Source organism: Ochotona princeps, chromosome 32 (assembly GCF_030435755.1).
Source record: "Ochotona princeps isolate mOchPri1 chromosome 32, mOchPri1.hap1, whole genome shotgun sequence".
Taxonomy (NCBI): domain Eukaryota; kingdom Metazoa; phylum Chordata; class Mammalia; order Lagomorpha; family Ochotonidae; genus Ochotona; species Ochotona princeps.
Window position 1 is genome coordinate 9,216,563 of NC_080863.1, and position 18,485 is coordinate 9,235,047.

An 18,485-nucleotide genomic window follows, 5' to 3' on the forward strand; every position below is an offset into this window, starting at 1 on the left:
GCTGAATGAGAAGTAGTACCGCTGGGACATGAACTGGGCCCATATGGGATGCCAGCACCACAGGCAGAGGTGTCACCTATTGTGCCATGGCACCAGTCCCAGGTGTTTTTATTTTTAATGCTTCTCTCCATTTGTTCAGGGTCTGCGCTAGGAAGCCCCTCATCGCCTCTGCTGGGATTTCATGAGCACACTGCCTTCTGCATTACAGTCCTTCTCTTAGGGTTCCAAGCACAGCAGTGTTCCAGCTAACAACTGGGCTGGGTTTACCGATGTCCCTAGTGTGGATAATCCCAGCGGGGCCCATAGTAAGCTCCCAGGGTGATGTGAATGAGTGTGGAGTTGGCAAGGGCTGCCAGTGACAATGTGCTCTCACTAGCTGCTGCCTGCTGGCTCCAGTGAGCATGGGCGAACCCTCTGAGGCTCCCAAGGCCACTTCCAGTGATCCTTTGGGCACCCTGGTCCCGTGGTGTAGCAAATCACCACTCAGGGCTTTCCTTAGGTATTTCTATATACCCAAGGTCTGCAGAAATTCATGAAAAATAGTTACCAAAAAAAAAAAAAAAACCACAATTGAGTTTCAGATTTCTTTTTGCATTACTTGTCTTTTAATTCCATTTTCCACGAGCTTTTGGCAGTGTCTCATAGAGACAAATGTTAACTGCTTGTGTATATATGTATTTTTATATATGTACATATTCACATGTGTGCAAAGACAAACATATAGACACATATACAGTATGTAGAAGGAGAAGGAAAGTTAGGAAATTTCTATGTGAAAGTTGAAAGTTTTAAAGCAGATGATTTGGGAGATGCTTAGATCCCATTATTAATTATTATTTTAATGTTTTAACACATTATTTAAGTTATTGTTATATCTGCTATAAACATATTTATTTGCATCTACGTGAAAAGCAGATAAAAAATGAAAAACAGAGAAATGTATGCACTGGTCTACTCCCCAGTTTCCCACAAGAGCCGGGACTATGTGCAAGCTGGGAGCCAGGAATTCCATCCATACCCCTCACGTCGGTGCCAGGGTCCAGCACGTGAGCTGTCCTCCATGATGGTTAGCTAGAAGCTGGATCTGAGGCAGGACTCAGTCCTAGGCACTCTGATACGGGTCGTGGGGATTGCAAGCAGCAGCTTAACCTGATGTGCCACATCTGTCCCCAATGTTCGTAACTGCAGATACATTCTTTTTCTGTTTGTTTCATAATATTTTGTAATAGACTTTGCTCCTCTGAGAAAAATAATACTGCATTTTATATATATATATATATATATATATATATATATATATATACATATATATACATATATAGAGAGGGACATTTATTTTTCAAATGAAATTGTGTCCTCAGTGGCAACAGAAACGCAGAACTCAAAATAAGAATATTGTTTTACTTTTAACTTCAAGAGATTGGTCAGAATAAATACGACTTGAGACTAATGCTTCTTGTCATATGGGAAAAAAAATGCACACTGACCTATCTTTGATCAAAATACATTTGATAAACACTCACTCTCTATTTTGCTCTCTTTTCCACTGTTTTCAGCAAACGTGGGATGCAAATGTATTCTTTGAACTAGAAATAGCCAGGAAAGTGTTGGTTATTGCTGCTGTCGTTCTGTCTGAATTGCTTTTGACATTTCTTTCCGAAGAAACCATTTTCCAGGAGAAAAATGTCATATGCTTGCCCTTCTCAGTGACATTGATTTCCCATTTTTTTTTTTACTTGAATTTTCACTTCACTTTGGAGACTTGCTCAGTTTTCTCAAGAGTTTGAAGGTGAGGACTGCCCATGGTCCATGTCCATCCCAGGGTCTTTTGTGTCTCTAAATATCTCTGGAAGGAACCCTACAGCCACCCCGCAGGTGGCACTCTTAGCTCTGTGTCTGGTCCAGTGTGCTGGTCCTGCCTCTGGTCTCTTCCCTTCAGACTCATCCAAGAACCATCTTCCTAACACGGCCACACTCTCTCCTTAGTATTCCTTGACATTATCTCATCAAACCCGACTACCCAGGCTCTCCAAGAGAAACCATTAACTCCATCTGTCTAACTGCTTTTCCACAGTTGAGATTCCCTTCTCTTTCGCTGAGCCCTACCTTTAATCCTTCAAATTGCGCCATTTGCAAGAAGTCCAGTGTGATGTGTCCTTTCCCTGGATTATTCTAATAGCAACATTTCCTCACTTCTTTGTCATGTTTTGCTCCACTACAGTGTGAAAGGCATGCCACACCTAGAGTGGGTAGTGAAGCTGTTTGTGTTTAAAAGCAATAGCTTTGAGAGAGGAGACAGAGAGGGAAAGTAAGAGACACAGAGAGAGGGTGAGAGGGGGAGAAAGAGAGAGACCAATCTTCCATCTGTTGTTCACTTCCTAAATGCCCAAACAATTCGAGCTGGGCCAGGAATCAGAAACTGAGTGCGGTTGCCTGGACTCAAGCATATGAGCATCATCTGCTGCCTCCAACATGCCCATCAGCAGGACGCTGGAATCAGGATCAGTGTTCCAAGGGAACTGTTAACACTGCACCGTTCCTCCATGGGCTCTTGTCTGCTACCGGGGAAAGGTGACCACTTATTTTTGCTATCAACCTTTTGCCTGGTTTGGGAATGTGCGATTACAGCACATTACAGTCTCACCACTACCCATCAAAGACAGGCTGACAAAAGAAGTTATCATCTGGACTGGGCAGCCACCAAGGTCTGTGAATATGAGATCCCATCACCCCACCTGGACCTTCTACAGAATTCTGCCAACTTGAAACTGCCTTTGTGAAACCGAAGAGTGACGCTCAGTTCGGAAGAATCCATGTGCAAATTCCCATTTGCGCACTGAAGTTTCACATAAATATATAATTCTACATTTCTTGGAGTGATCATTCCATCAGGTGTTAAAGATGTAGCACAGAGTTATTGGACTCTTTTATGAGGGAAAAAATACAAGAGAGCAGAGGGAAACCAAATGATCTCTGTGGTTTCAATAAGGTCACAGTAATAGAGGACAAATCAATAAATTTTAAAGGAGGGACTTATCCCGAGTAAGAACCTATTATTAAATAATTAGGAAAAGACTTTTTTAAAAAAAAAAATAAAAAGAATAAAAAAAAATCCTAGTCTACAGGAACTGTGCCTTGAAGCAAAGTTTTAATTATCAGTTGGACTCTGGGCTGGGAAAAGGATGAGGCAGATCTTACTCATGGAGGAACAAGTCTCCTTGCCAAAATTCAGAATACAAAAATAACGATATTACACACAGTTCGCCAAGTATGATTTTGTTGTTGCTTGACGCTTTTCCCATCCCCAGCGGTTCCGAGTCTGTAGCGTTGTTAGTCTCCAGAAAGGTCCTTGGGGCCAATCCACATTCCTGTGCTTGGCTTTCAGACTGACAGTTCCCACGAGGTTCCACTGTGAACACAGCCACCCAGGGAGTTGAACCCAGCCAGCAGCCCTTTAGTCTAAATGACAGGTTCTCAACCTGGAGTCAGTGAGTCCCCCCTGAGCATAGCATTAAGAGGCCCTGTAAAGTTGACTGTTAAATTTGTTTTCAGAGAAAGAGAAACAGCTAGTTCCCTCACAATAGCCACTAGGCCAGGCCCAATCATTTTTATTTTAACTAAACTCCAACCAAAATACAGGTAAGAACCAGAATAATGTTAGTGCCTCGGTCTTTTCCATCCATATGTCAGAAATAGATGCCTATCTTCTTACACTTGCTTTATGTATTTTGAAATATCACTGATACTGTCACTACGGCCTATTCACAGTAGTCTCTAGATGAATTTTTTTTACACATGTAAACACAGATGCGTATAACCCACCTGGATTTTAAAAACCACTGTAATAATTACACATTTTGATATAACCAACTGCCTTCGTCATCGTAAGCACTTTATTTTATGCTTTAAAACACGTTATGCCGGAGAGGTCTTTCAATGTACAGTAGTTGTTAGGCTGGCCCTGTCTCATATTGGAGTGGCTTGTTTAGGTATGTTTCCGAGGCCAGCCTGCTTTTAACATGCACCCTTAGGAAACAACAGGTGATGCCTCTAGGGCGTGGTCCATGCCATCCACATGGGTGACTCAGCCCTAGTGCTAGGCTCCTGGCTTTGGGCGTTTGGAGAATTGAACCAGTGGATGGCAGATCTTTATCTCTCCGCCTTGGTGTTTCTATCTGCCTTTTGGGTGGAAGCTTACTGACAAAGGAACCTCGCTGCATTGCCAAAGTTGTCCATAACAAGGACAGTCAAGAGGCCTCGCTCAATTCTCGGTTCTGAAGTGTATTGACTGATCATGCGGATTTAAAGAACACGGACCACAGGCCTGGGCCGGGGGGGGGGGGGGGCCGGAGCGACCTATCACCCTGACTTATGGCATTGTTTGTGTGCAACACTTACAACAGATGCATATTTATTCTGTTAGTACAAGATGATTCTACAAATTCCATAAAAATAATAAACTGGCCAGGGAAGCTACAATTAAACACACACACACACAAAACCAGCCCATGTGTTTGTAGAGCTTGTGTCACTGTCCCTGATAACTTCAATGATCCAAACCATCCATGGAAGGCTGTTTGGGCTCACACAGAAGATGCCAGTCAGGATGGCTGCACTTCAGATGGGGCGTGTGCCAGGTTTGAATACCTACCTTGACTGCAGATGCCAGCTTCTTGCTCATATGCACCCCGGGGAGCAGTAGCGATGACTCAGTTAACTGGGGTCCTGCCACCGACATGGGGAACCTGGATTCAGTTCCTGGCTCTCAGTTCCAACTCCAGCCAATGGCCATGGTGAGCACTGGAGAAGTGAGCCAGCAGATGCGAGATTTGCTCTGTCTCTCCCCTACCTTCCCTTCCTATCTCTCTAACCTCTCAAATAAATAGACATTTAAAAACAATATCACTACACCTAATTTCTTGTAGTCATCATCACTCTCGTGTTGAGAGAAAGCCCATAAGATTTATGTCTGTGTGACACACACACACACACACACACCCCCCAAAGTCCCAGGAGAGCTGGAGGCCCAGAGTGGGTCACTACTTGATCAAATTCCAAAAGCTTGTGCCTTTCCTTGGGTGACACAGCCTTGCTTACTACTCCTTTCTCCGAATTAGAGGGTTGGGGGATTGTTTGAAATGCTGCCTCCCCTTCCTACCCCCAAGGAAACTCCTTCCTTCTGCTGGACCACAGGGTGTGCTCCAGGGAGAGGAAGAAGCTTGCTCGAAGCTTTGGTCCCAGTCTGCGCCGCCTGGTGGCCGTAGCGTTGGAATGTGAGTGCTGCTCCCCGCCTTTTGGCCCTTGGGAGTCGCAGGCGTTGGTCCCTCTGTGCTCTGTCCAATCTCACAGACACAGCCCTTCCAGGAGGAGAGCTTGTGTGCTGAATCAAGTAACTCAGTATGGACTAGAGATCGTTATACCACGTCGATGCGTTTTTCAGACGTTAGGAAGAAATCTGATTGACAGGCACTGGTTACCTATATCATTTCCCATTTACATGGAAAGTAAATTTGAATATCCAATTGTAGGTTGTTGATTCTTTTGGCTTTCTAAGTTGCTGTGAACTTGCAGGTCATAAACCCAGAGCATGTTATTAATTCCATTACAAGAGCAGGCAGCAGTGAGAATTCTTACACTTTTCTTTTTTAAGTTAACTCCGGGGGAGAGGGGAGGGAAGAGAGATAGAGAGAGAGAGAGAGAGAGAGAGAGAGAGACAGACAGACAGAGAGACAGGAGCATGCATGAGAGCTCCCATTCCATGGCTCACTTTGCAAATGCCCAGCGATGGCCAGGAATCAGGAACTCAGTAGTGCGGGGCTCCCTGAAGGTGGCAAGCACCCTAGTACCTAAGCTGCTTTCCAGTGTTTCATTCTCAGGAAGTAGGGGTCAGGAATTGGACTTGGCATTCTGATACTGGACAAGAGACTCAACTGTTAGACCAAGTGTCCACCTTGGGCATTTTTAACAAGCGCCAGGCTTGGCAGTGCTCAGTGTCCTCATGCTGCAAGATAGGTTCATCTTGGTCATTCCCCTGCCTCTTGTCCCCGGACTCTGTCCTTTGGGTCATCATGGTAACACTATGTTTCATCCATCGCAACTCCAGTGAGACTCAACAGCTTCAGATGTCCTTTTTATTCTTCTTGCGTGCCGCCCACTCATTCTCAGCCTGTTCTCTTTAACCCCCGTTTCAACTCTACCTACCAGTCTTTGTTTGAAAGCAACAGAACCAGGACTTAAAAAGAAAAATCATGCAAAGCAAAATCTACTTTTCCAAACCATGTGCTTATCAGATCCAGGCTTATCTTAAAAGAGCCTGCTGTGTTCAATTTGGTCACCTTCCCCTCTGCCCTCCACCCAGTCCCATTTTCTGAAGTTTTCTGAAGGCTCCTCTTTCTAAACATTTTGTATGTTACTTTAGTGTTCCAAAGATTAAAAACCAGAAAGCGAACATCAAGTAAACTTTGTCTTTGATTTCAAAAACAGAATGCCAAACAAGTATGAATGCAACCCATTCCTTATCAAAAACAAACAAACAAAAAAACTGCACTCCAATCACCTTTCTTAAAAATCTAGGCATGCAGTCTTTAATTATTGCACGATAATTATCGCACCCATCAGGCGGCATCGGATATGCTCACGCAGTCTCCTTCCACCAACAGGAAGAGATAAACAATAGCATTAAGTTGCTGAACACGTGTAAGGAGAAAACGTTCCTTTACGGCTTTGCTTCTCTGCATCACAGTGGCTTAAGAGAGACGCGAGCCTCAACGCGAGCCTCCTCTCTTTGCTCTCACCCTGTCTTTTCAGGAACTTCTACAACTTACAGAACCTCAACTTGGCGTATTGCCGCAAGTTCACAGACAAAGGATTACAGTACCTGAGTTTAGGGAACGGATGCCACAAACTCATCTATCTGGACCTGTCCGGCTGCACCCAGGTTCGTCTTTTTCAGCCTTCTCTCTGCTGCAGCGGGCGAGCGAGTCCCCCGGAGGACCGGCTGCAGGCAGCCCTCATGTTATTATTATCCTAACGTCTGTGCGCAGCGCGGCGGAGCAGCAGCACCGCTTTGCAGAGGTCTTAAATTACATGGCAACGGCTGCTACTATAGGCTCTTGGCTTCCTTCCCCCCGTGGGAGTGTTACATTCACACAGAGGCACTGCTCATTGGATGGCGGGCCGACCACTGTGTGCACACGCTGCGTGCACAAGCAGCGCCTAGGATTCCAGAACTTGGAAGCTTTGGTGGTGGTGCTCGCAGGACGCAAACAAAGAGAAACATCTGCTGGCAGAGTCTGCAGGGAACTCCTGAAAAGTCAGGGCGCCCTCTCCAGGAGGGTTCTGGGTAAAATGCAACCTGCAACCCGTTTGAGCCAAGATCATGATTTGTAAAAACTGGATTCCTGCCTTGGGCTGAAATACAATGAGTATTTGAAATCTCCAGGGGCAAATGTTTTATGTTCCCAGGAACCAGGTGAAGGAAGATGGGCAGGAGAAAGGCGAATGTGGTGAGGGATATAGCTTGGAGTCTTATTGGTAGTAACTGCTCAGGGCTAGCCTCTCTCTGCTTCACTTCAATATAGGTAAAAATCATAATCCCTTTTAAGGTTTATTGCTCATTACTTGAAAGGCAGAGTTACAGAGGAAGAGGAAGAGAGAGAGAGAGAGACATACAGACACACACATACCCCTTCCATGTGCTGATAATATCCCCAGATGAGGTCTCCCGTGTGAGTGGCAGGTGCCTGAGTACTTAGAGTCAGCCTCCACTGTTTGCCAGGTGCAAGAGCAGGGAGTTGAATCAGAAGCAACCAGGACTCAAACTGGTGCTCGGAGGGACGTACACGTTTCACCGCAGGCTGTGGACACACGTGTGTAAAGACATATCCTTAGTGCTGACACCAAGGTACACAAAGTGGATTTAAGGTTCACAGGATGATAAATTGCTTTAAGGGTGATAAAGTGAACACACACAAACATGGATTGCCTCACACGGAGCAGTATGTGTCATGAGTAGGCAGTGGGACTGGAAGATTGCCCGAGAGAGAGAGAGAGAGAGAGAGAGAGAGAGAGAGAGAGAGAGAGATCTCGGCAGAGAGCAGCAGTTACTTCAGCTATTGTCTGTGGTGGAAGAGTGAGCCATCCCCTTAGAGTTGTCGGTCTTTTTTGTAAGGTAAGGAGGCAGTGCCTTAGCAGACGGGAAGCCAACTGGGAATTAAGTGGCACCTCTGCAGGCTCCACACAGAGCTCAATCAATATCTCTTTATTTTTATGACATCCCTCCTTTCGTCTTAGTTGAAGCAGAAGCATCCTGGGGAAGGGGGCGTTTTGGTTGACAAGCATGATAGAATTACATGGGGGCGGTGACTTCCAGCATAGCAGACCTATCTAGCTGTCTGCCTATTCCGTATCAGTAGAAACTGTTATTTCCAAGAAACTTAATGGGGGACTGCCTGCCCGTGTCAGGGTCAGATAATGTTTATTGATCTGTGAGGAAAATATAATGTCCCAGGTGAGAATCGGCTGACAAGTCTTGGCAGTTACCATTTGTTAAGTGATCGTTGTGTGAGAGGTTCTGTTGAGTGCTTCACATAGATTTTCTCCTCCTGCAATACTGTACAGTATGTATGGATTGTGTCTGTTTACACAGGAGGAGACAAAGCCTCAGAGTGGTGCAAAAAGTGACCCAAGGTTGCACAGTTGGCACATGGTCCTGGTACAGTGATAGGCAAGTGTTGGTTAGTATCTAGGCAGGCAGATGTCCCACACAAGGAGTTGAAGGGGGCAGGTGGAAGGACACAGGGGGTGGGGGCAGTGTGCATTTCTCCTCCAGGTCATGAAAGAGATGGAGTTCTTCCTTAGACACTAACTGGCATATCATGGTTTCTCCTTGCAGTAGAAAGAGAGGGGAAGTGGTGATAGCAAGTAGGGAGCGACTCTATATGGAGCTTAGAATGCTAAAGCCTATGCCATGTGTGCAGTTTGCTCAATGTCAACATCTACCATACTTAATGACTAATGAATGTCCCCTCTCACTACCCCACCCCTCCTGCCCCGCTCCACTCTGCCCTACCCCACCTCGAGCTTGACTGAATTTCGGATGTGCTTCTCCTAATACACTTTTTCTTGATGCATTTAAGAAAACGTGTAGGCAGGTGTTTGGCTTTGGGGTTAAGATACTTGCTGGAATGCTCTTATCCCAGCTCTGCTCCTGACTTGAGCTTCCTGCTAATGCAGATGAAGCAAGCACCGCTGTTAGCCCATGTGATTGTACATCTGGATGGAGCTCTGGGCTTCGAGCTTCAGCCCTCTGTCCCTTGGGCATTTGTACAAAAAAGCCAGCAGATGGGATCTTTCCCCTCCACCCCTCTCTTACCCTCCTCGCCTCTCAAAGAAAAGGAAGCAAAGGCAAGGAACACGTCACTCCTCAATTAAAAACAAAGCATAGAATCGTGCATTCTTTTTTTGCCTCCTCTGAGGTGTAAATCTTAAGAAAAGCTTGTTGCTTAGGGTTTTGTTTTTACAACTCTTGGGATGTTCTTCCCCAAGGACCTGGAAGCTGTCCTCTTGCTACTTATCATCAAAGTAGATAGTCTCCTTGTCTGGTCCCGGTTCCTGTAGGAGGGCAGGAGCCTAACTTTGATGGGGACCAGTTTAGCAACCACAGATGGCCTAATCACGGAGAAAAAATGACTTCTTCTGGCCTAGCTGGATGTGCATGGTGTGAGATCAGCCTCGCTCTTCAGGCCAAATGAGAATGCAGGCTTTATGGGGCAGGCACAGGGCGAATATTCTTCACTCCTGCGTTAGAGGAAATGTCTCTGTATTTTGTTCCATAGTGTTCTATCCTTGACTTTTTAGTAGCTGTCCAAAATCAAAATGCCAATATTTATGTCACCGTTTGTTATTTGCTCACCAATTTTTTGCAGTTGTAAATAGCCTACAAGGAAAATGCTTGGAGTCTAATCTTTATACGTACCTATGTAGTGTTTCGGTGCGGACTTTTATAAATGTAACTGAGGGCAGAGTTGTGCAGGCCATTTGTCGGTTTACGCTTAGCCACTACTATGAAACAATATTGGCTGTTTTTATAAGCACCTAGGCAATCAGTTCTCCATTTGACATTGAAAGTGACAGTTTATATCATTAATTTGTACTGCTTAGGTCACTTGTAAGATTAAGCGATATTCACGCCTTGTGCTTCATAGACACAAACATTTGTTCAGTGATTATTCTTAATCTGCTGTTGCTAAGATACCTCTCGAATTCATTAAAGTTTTTCTTTCAGAGCTTGGCCCCAAATTTTTCTGTGTAATCTTTCTCAAAGGGAAAGCAATTGATATAACAAAAAAAAAATCCAATTTGCTTTAACATAAGTTGAGCAAGTCTAATGTGTGCCTTTTCATTTGTCATTCCCAAAAGTTATAAAATGAAAGCTAATGCAAAACTTCCCTAAGATCATATATTTTGAGAAGAATTAATTGTTTAGAAGAGAGATGTTTGATTCTCAACATCTCAAAGAAAAATTGTTGAGCAAAAAAAAAAAAAAAAAGAGAGAGAGAGTTTCTGCCTCTTCCACAGCCGTCCCCATGTTGGTTGTAGCAACTCTGTGTTTATAGTTGTTTAGGCTAAAACTCTTGGCTTCCTCTGGTATGGATTGAATGCTACCACCATTCCACAACCACCCTCTCCCCACCAAATCAAAACTCAGATGTGGGAAGCTTTTTTAACCACAGTATTTTAAAATGCAACCTTATTTGGAAACTAGGTTATTGCATATATAATTAGTGAAGATGAGCCCATTAAGGGTGGGCCCTAATTCTGACATGAACAGAAACTCCAGGCACAGACACAAGCAGAGAGGGAGCGTGCCCCCTCTGCAAGCCGGAGGAGAGATGTGGAGTGGAGCCTCCCTCCACAGCAGCAGGCCCTGCCAACACCTTGACTGCTAACTAGGGGAGTCTCAAGGTGGGTGGGCAGTGTTGAGCTACACTCTGTGGGCGCCCGGAGCCCATGGTAGCTGCCCTAGCAGACTAAGACGGGGTCATCCACTCTTCCATCTGTGCCCACTCTGTCAGGAAGTCCAGCTGCAAGACTGCCCTTGGACCTGACCAAGGCCACCAGCACCCCAGGCCAAGTCACCATCAGCCCTTGCCTGGTTACTCCTGCCTTGGTCTAGCTGCCCACCGCTGCAGCCTCCTTCAAGTCCATTCTTAATACTGTCTTCAAATGCCTCTTTTCTTTTTAATAGATCCAAGTCAACATCTTTCCCTCTGCTTTGGCAGGGCATCCTCTTCCCTCAGAGGACCCCCCCCTCCCAGGCCCTGAGTGAGCTGCCTGTCCTCCACCTGCTTCCTACGCATCAGCTGCTGCTGCTTGTAATCTTGCCACCTCTGCTGTTCTTGCATACTGGATGTTCCTCAGGCCTGGAATATTCTATCTATAGATGCCTTTCTTTCTAAGCATTTTATTTAAAAGGGGGCACACAGAAAGAGAACACCCATGTGCCTATAGCAGCCAGAGCCAAGCCAGGCTGAAGCCGGGAGCTGAGAAGTCCATCTGAATTTCCCATGTAGGATGCAGGAGACATGTACCTGAACAGGCACCTGCTGTCTCTCGAGGGCATCGACAGGACGCTGGATCAGAAGCGGACCTGGAGCACAATTCCAGATGCTCTGATGTGGGATGCGAGCATCCCTTAACCAACTCTACCATGTCGGCCATCCCCTCTTTCTGCAGATACCTTGATGGCTCGCTTCCTTTTTCTAGTCTTCCTTCAAATCTTGTGAATGGAGGAATGAATGAAAACAACACCCGCTGAAATTCTCCAGAGAGACCTGTGGTGGTTCCCTGTTTGTTTCAGAGTTCTCTTGTCTGATTCTTTTGAAATCTTAAAAATGGAAACTATGGATAGGATTAATAAACCGAATGGAGAGGATCTAGCTGTCCCTCATGGCCCGTGAGAAATGCCGGACTGGAGGGCCAGCGTTCCTGGCTGTCCTTTCCCTCTTATCCTGTGTGCTATAAATCCGAGGAGTGTCCTGTGGGCATTATCTTGGCATGGCTGCCTTCCCTTCCCTGCAGATCCCTCATCCTCCAGCTGTGTGCACTGTGGGGAGGTGGTGCTGAGTAGGAGGTCAGGCCTGGCTGGAACAGCCACATGCAGGCTGGGGCTCAGCCACGCTCAGACTGGGGCTCAGCCACGCTCAGGTTGAACCCCACACTGCCTGGAAACTGGCAGCTCTCAACGTGGAGTGGGAGAAGGAGCCAGAGGAAGGTGGGCAGCTCGGACCGAGGTTCCGATTTACACGTTGACATTGAGGATTGTTAAGCCGGGCAGCTGGTGAGCTTGCATTAGGAGTTTCTGCCTCTGAGTCTACTCTGTCCTCCCCGCCCCCAACACACACACACCGCTGCTCTGGTCTCCGTTGTTTTACTGGGAGCGCCTTTTGACTTTTGTCTGGGCATCTACGTACTGTCTCTTGCTGCCGTTCATCAGGTGGCTTGCACTTACCCTTTTAAGGCTCTTGTCAATTCTGCCTTTCTCCAGGAAGCCCTCGCTGTACTTTCCCCGTGCATTCTCTATGTGCTTGGATCTGTTTATTCATTGCCACCCCTTCCCCTTGTGAGATCATTAAAGAAATGATTTATGCTTAAAATTATTTGAAAGGCAGGAGGACAAGGAGAGAGAGGGGCCGGGGTTTCCCTTTATGCATTTATTCCCAAGTGCCCACAACAGCTGTGGCTGGACCAACTGAAGCCAGGAGCCAGCCATTCCATCTGGAATCTCCTATTTGTGTGAAAAATACTCAAGCATTTGGAGCCAGTACCTGCTGATTCCCAGACACACTCATGGAAAGCTTGGGAAAGAAGTGGAGGTGGGACTTGATCCTAGGCACTTTGATATGAGCAGGCCAAGCCGTGGCTCAACCTGCTACACAGTACGTGACCCCTTCTCTCTTCTCCCCTCCCCTCCATTGTGAACTTCTTGTGGCGAGGATAGAACCCTATTTATCTGTATGTATCTGTGTCCTTAACGCAGGGTGGAATACACTTTGGTCCGTGTTTGATGGGTCAACGAACGAATAAGTCTATACCAGGGCGTGGCTTGCCAGGTGGTGTAGGTGGGGCTCAGGAGGCCTGTTAGGCAGCTGAGAAACAGCTGTTATCTTCCTACAGCAAACGGTTTATCCATCTCTTTTTGGTGAGGTGGAGCCTAACGTTCTTCAAGTTAACAGGGAGAAGAGAGCCCAGGATGCTAGAAAACAAAGTGAAAATATGTTTCAATTCTGTCCATCATCCACCCACTCACCAAACTTGAAAAGAGATTGAGGCCCCGAAAAGTTCAGATTTTTCATGCTTGAGGCAACCCTTGATCTGGTAGTTCTTTTAACTGTTCGATCTCTCTGGGAACGCCGCAACTTACAGGTGTGGACTGTGCCAGATGGAAGGTCATTTCAGTTCTCTTCGGGCTCTCTAAATCCCAGCCTCCTGTTTCAGGAAGGCAGAGATCATGGAAGGTCTTAGTTGTTCACCCCAGGGGTTTGTGGTGGAGGCGGGAGAAAGCCACAGAAGGCCTGTCCAGGAATGACTGCGCTAGCCAAATGGGACGGAGACTGCAAGAACAAAACAAGATGGGACGGGAGTCTTTCTTCTCTTCTTTGCAGCAATGGAATACCGACTGGAGCCACAAGCTGCCATTGAGGGGTCTGGAATCCAGTCCTCGTTGGACCACTCACCAACTGGGCAACAGGCGCCGTGATTTGTTTGTTGGCTTTTTCTATTTCTGCCTCATTGCCCTCACTTGCAGATCAGCCAGGCTGAACTGGATAACCTGTGAGGTTTTTTTTTGTTTGTTTGTTTGTTTGTTTGTTTTGTTTTTCAGATTTTGTGTTTTTGTGGGTGAGTGGCTAAGCAAAATGACTCTAGAAGGAGCAGGTATAGAGATGGGAGTGCAAGGGGGGATTGGCCAGTCTATTAGTTAGTTCGAACAATGAGTGTTTGAGCAGTCAGACTGGTATGAGTTAAGTACTTTGGCTGATTCCACTGGCCTGCTTTTCAGTGTTCGCTCACTTTGGTGGTTTGAAGATTCTCAGTTTGGCCTGTCTCCAGCTGCCCAGAGCAGGTCACTGAACAAGCATTGGGGAAAGCGCAGTAGCACCAGACTCTGTAATGTTTCCACACCAGGATACAGCAGACACACAGATATCCTTGAGGCCGTGGACAGTGGCCATCTAGAGGAAGACGAGGTAGTGATGTGTTACGGCTGAGGACTACCCTTGTTTTGCACGTAATTCACATCGGAACATTTCATTTTAGTTGAAAGGTAGAGCAGAGTCATTGACAAGTTCACTCCCCAAATGTCCATAATAGCCAACACGGGCTGGGACAAGAGAGTGGTTGCACTTTGCAATTTGGATAACAGTATTTTGTGGTCTCAAGTGCCATTTCATCAGGCGTCCCAATGGATAAGCACTGATCAGCCGGAGAAACCACAGTGCAAAGCTTGGCTTTTCTGGGTCCATTTTCATGACTCACTTTCTCTGCTAAAGGAATGCTCTGTGTGTTTTTTGCATCACACTGCAACTTGTACAAGAGGTCCAGTTTGAGAAACACTTTTCATGCACCTTGAAAGGAGGACTCATAAAAATGTAAATGGTTATTATATATTTTAAGATTTCTTTTATTTTTGTTTGAAAAAAGGAGAGAGAGAGAGATTAGGAGCCAGAAACTCTCTGGTCTCCCACAGGGGTTCAGTGGTCCAAAGACTTGAGCCATCCTCTGCTGCCTGCCTAAGCCATAAGCAGGGAATTGGAGCAGCCAGGGCATGACTGGTGACCATATGGGATGCCAGTGGCACAGGCAAAGGCCATCGCATTGGCCCCAAATGGTTGTTATAATTACTAGTTTGAATATGGATCTCTGCTAACCACATTAAAAATATTCAGAAAGAAGCACAACGAACAACTATAGTTTAATATCCTCTGATTAATTTCTTTACAAGCAAGATGTATATGGATGTTTATTACATAAGTGGTTAGCATCTGGCAGCAATTGTTAGGTCTGGAAAAAATCCAATGACAAACTGACGAGTCTCAAGAGACAAAGATCATGTGGAAGAAAAGTTTTGAGCACATTTTCATGCTTTCTGGAAATCAGATTTGTTGAGCTTTTACTCCTCTGTTTGATAGCTTGGGAATGACTTGACACAGCGATGCATGAAGTGCTCGCAAAAACTCTCATCTTGGTCTGTGGACCCGGCTGAAGTAGGTAGTTGGGAGCGGGGGTGGGGGGAGGCGGCTATGCAGCTCCCATCCAGCTCAATCCATCCATCCAAACAAACCAAGCAGTGCTGTGGGCCACTGTGTGCTAGGGAGGAAGGATTGTGAAGGTAATAACACTGCATTACAAGACAGGGAAAGCCGTGAGCCATTTGGCCTCTGAGGGAGGAGGAGGACTGGACCAAGACAATTTTGGATGGACCAGCATGCTTCTGGCAGCTCTGAGTCACACACAGCTGGCAGTGTGCTCGCCTTGCTGGCACCTGTAGGCATCACTCATGTGAGCTTTGATGCCTCTCTCATGTTGAAAAAGGAGACCTTTCTGTCATATCTGGGTGGTCCATATTTCTTAAAGGAATAGGAGAATCATCCAGTGGCCATATTGACATTTGCTCCTCCATCCGACACCTGCCCCACTCCAAGAACTGCCCATTCTAATTTGCATTCTAGAAAGAATTCTTCCAACATCTGCTTGGGGTGCCACACTCAGTGCTGATGGCTACAGTGCTCTCTGTGCTCCCCAGTAGGAGTTTCAGATGTGTGCCCGGGGAAATTCTCATACAAGGTGGAGGGGCGAGAATGCAGAGTTGGGGCTGTGGGGGTCGTGTTCTGAGATACAAGAGGAAGTGGCTCTGTCTGTTGAGGTGACCTAAGAGGCCAGCCAGGAGAAACAGCACACGGGTGGACAGAAAAAAGCAAACACACCTGAAAACTTACAGAATCATCCAGTTGGCCAGGTTGGCCAGATCCCACACGAGGCAGTAAACCAGTAAACCATACCTCCTAGTATTTGAGAGCTTGTCAAACCCTCTTGGTTCCCTCTCAAGTTTTGCTGTCGAATCTGCTTGTGGTGCATTTGAAGGCATAGAGCGTTCCATGTTTTGTTTTCTTGGAGAGGGGGAGAGACAAACTTGGCTCTTTTTTTTTTTTTCTTTAATAACTAATTCTTTGTGTTAAGCCTGGCTCATTGGAGGTCACTAAGAGGCCACGAAGGCTGTGTGGATATGATTGAAATCATCACATTACCCATGAGTCATTGGCTGTGGTGCTGAAATGAATGAAAGAAACAGCTGGAAGCAAAGCAGGAGCACAGCTTGGGCCTGTTTGCCTAAGGTGGACACTTGAAGTTGTCATAAAGGATCAATCTGGCTCTGGATCTTTGTCTTCCCTATGTGGCTGAGCTTGCTGTGTCAACGACGCTATCATGTAGGATGATTGGAGAGGGGCAGCATGGTGAGATGTTATCATCCCGTCCTTCTGTTGTACTCTCTAATGGCTTTGATGGCACTGTCCTTCTGTTGTACTCTCTAATGGCTTTGATGGCACTGTGATCTGGTGCTGGTAACTAAGTCAGAGGTTAAGCCATTTTTTTTGTTTGTTTGTTTCCAGTGAGAGGACATTGAAACCCAGGCTTACCGAGTTCAAACTCAGCCTCCTTCTCTTTTCCTCTTTCCATGGCATTTAGGTCCCTGAGATGTTTCTCTGTGTTACTTATGGAAGATTTGCTCACGAATCTGTGGCATTGCAATACCATGTACCTCACCCTTGCTGTGTGGGTCTTCCATTCGCTTCACATCCCTCCTGGCCCCTAGACTTCTCTTGCCACCTTAACCAAGACCAGCACCCCCACAATCTTACCTTTGAGTGTGCCTTTCCTTCTCCCTAGAGTCACTTCCAGATTTTTCTGTAGCCAAATTCTGCACTTTCACTAGACTTTGTCTTATTGTGCCTTTTAATTCCATTAGCCCGTAATATTGTCCAACACAGTAGGAGATTCGAGACAAAGAAAAATGCATGGTCATGGGAGAAGTAAGACATGCATAGGTTATGGGAAACAGCTATGGGCCGAAGTAAGGAGTAAAGTGGGCCATTTACAGATTGCTGAGCCTGGCAAGGCAAGGTCTGTGGCAGGAGGTGATTTAGGCCCTGCCAAACGGCTTCTCAATATGCTTCGCCCCCAAACAAAGCCCTTTTCTGTTTCTCTCTCCGATTAGACATGGTCATTGAGAAAGTTTGAAAAACACAGGAGTTACTCAGCAGTAATATTTGGGTCTGTTTCCTCCCATGGTAGTTGGCTAGGCTTTGATGCCTACTTGTTTTGGTCAAGCGTCAGTCTAGATGTTTCTGTGAAGGACTTCTTTAGACAATGATATAAACTTTTGAATGCATAGGTTTTGAGTAAAATCGACTACCCTCCTAAGTATTGGTGGACTTCATATGATAAGTCACTTCTTAAGAGAGGAGACAAGGATTTCATGCTTGGGTCCCTGCCACCCACTTGAGAAGCCCAGAAAAAGCTCCCGATTCCAGCCTGGCCCAGCTTTGGCCATCTGCGAAGCAAATCATCAGATCGATGATCTGAATCTCTAAATCTCCCTGTCTCTCTTTGTAATTCTACCTTAAAAATAAATAAATATTAAAAACAAACAAACATCCTGTCTGAGTTTCCTACCAGCAGATTTTTGGATTCAGTACTACAGCATGAGCTCTTCCATTAATTTCTAGTCTGCTCTACAGATTCTGGATTTGCTTAGCTCTTAAAAGTGTTATTAAAGTAGATTCTCTCTCTCTCTCTCTCTCTCTCTCTCTCTCTCTCTCTCTCTCTGTCCTCTTATCCCTGTAACTATTTCAAGTAAATAAATAAATCTTTAAAAAAAATTTTAAGCATAACCTCAACATATAACCCAGAAATTCCACTCCCAGGAATTGAAAACTACTACTGCAGCAAATGGATATGTATGCATGCTCGAAGCTGCATCACCCAAAAATAGTCAAGAGATTGAAGCAAGCCAGGTCACCTTCAAACACATGAATGAATAAACAAAATACAGCCTAGCTATACATGAGGCTCTCATCCCACCGTAGAAAAGGATGTGGTACTCACCAAGGTTGTATAAAGTTAAGGAGCCAGATATAAAAGGCCTGATGCTGTATAATTCCATTTAGATGGAATTTTCAGAACAGGCAAGTTGGTAGAGATGAAACATGGCTGAGCGATGCCATGGACTGGGATGGGAAGCGGAAGAGCCATTGCTTACTGGGAAGACAATGTTTCTTTCTGTGATGAAGAAAAGGTTGGGAAGCTCGGCACAAGCAGAGGTTGACCAACATGGGTTGATTAATTTTAGGGTATGCGAATTTTGCCTTATTAAACAAACAAACAATCAACGAAGAGTAAATTTTTTCCCTCTAATGCCTGCCCAATTT

At 45.7% G+C, this 18,485-nt stretch overlaps 2 protein-coding genes across 3 annotated transcripts in view; one reads left to right on the forward strand and one right to left on the reverse strand.

Moving 5' to 3' along the window:
* The window catches only part of LRRC17 (leucine rich repeat containing 17), a 28,339-nt gene extending 21,272 nt beyond the window's left edge, over nucleotides 1-7,067 (reverse strand). Inside the window, exon 1 of the mRNA XM_004591351.3 lies at nucleotides 6,878-7,067. The gene's annotated coding sequence lies outside the window, so the exon portion shown is untranslated. The remainder of the gene's footprint in view (nucleotides 1-6,877) is intronic.
* The window catches only part of FBXL13 (F-box and leucine rich repeat protein 13), a 165,597-nt gene that overhangs the window by 86,533 nt on the left and 60,579 nt on the right, over nucleotides 1-18,485 (forward strand). For both annotated transcript variants that reach the window (XM_058657566.1, XM_058657567.1), the window contains exon 12: nucleotides 6,808-6,937. In XM_058657566.1, the coding sequence (XP_058513549.1) occupies nucleotides 6,808-6,937 (130 nt within the window). The remainder of the gene's footprint in view (nucleotides 1-6,807; nucleotides 6,938-18,485) is intronic.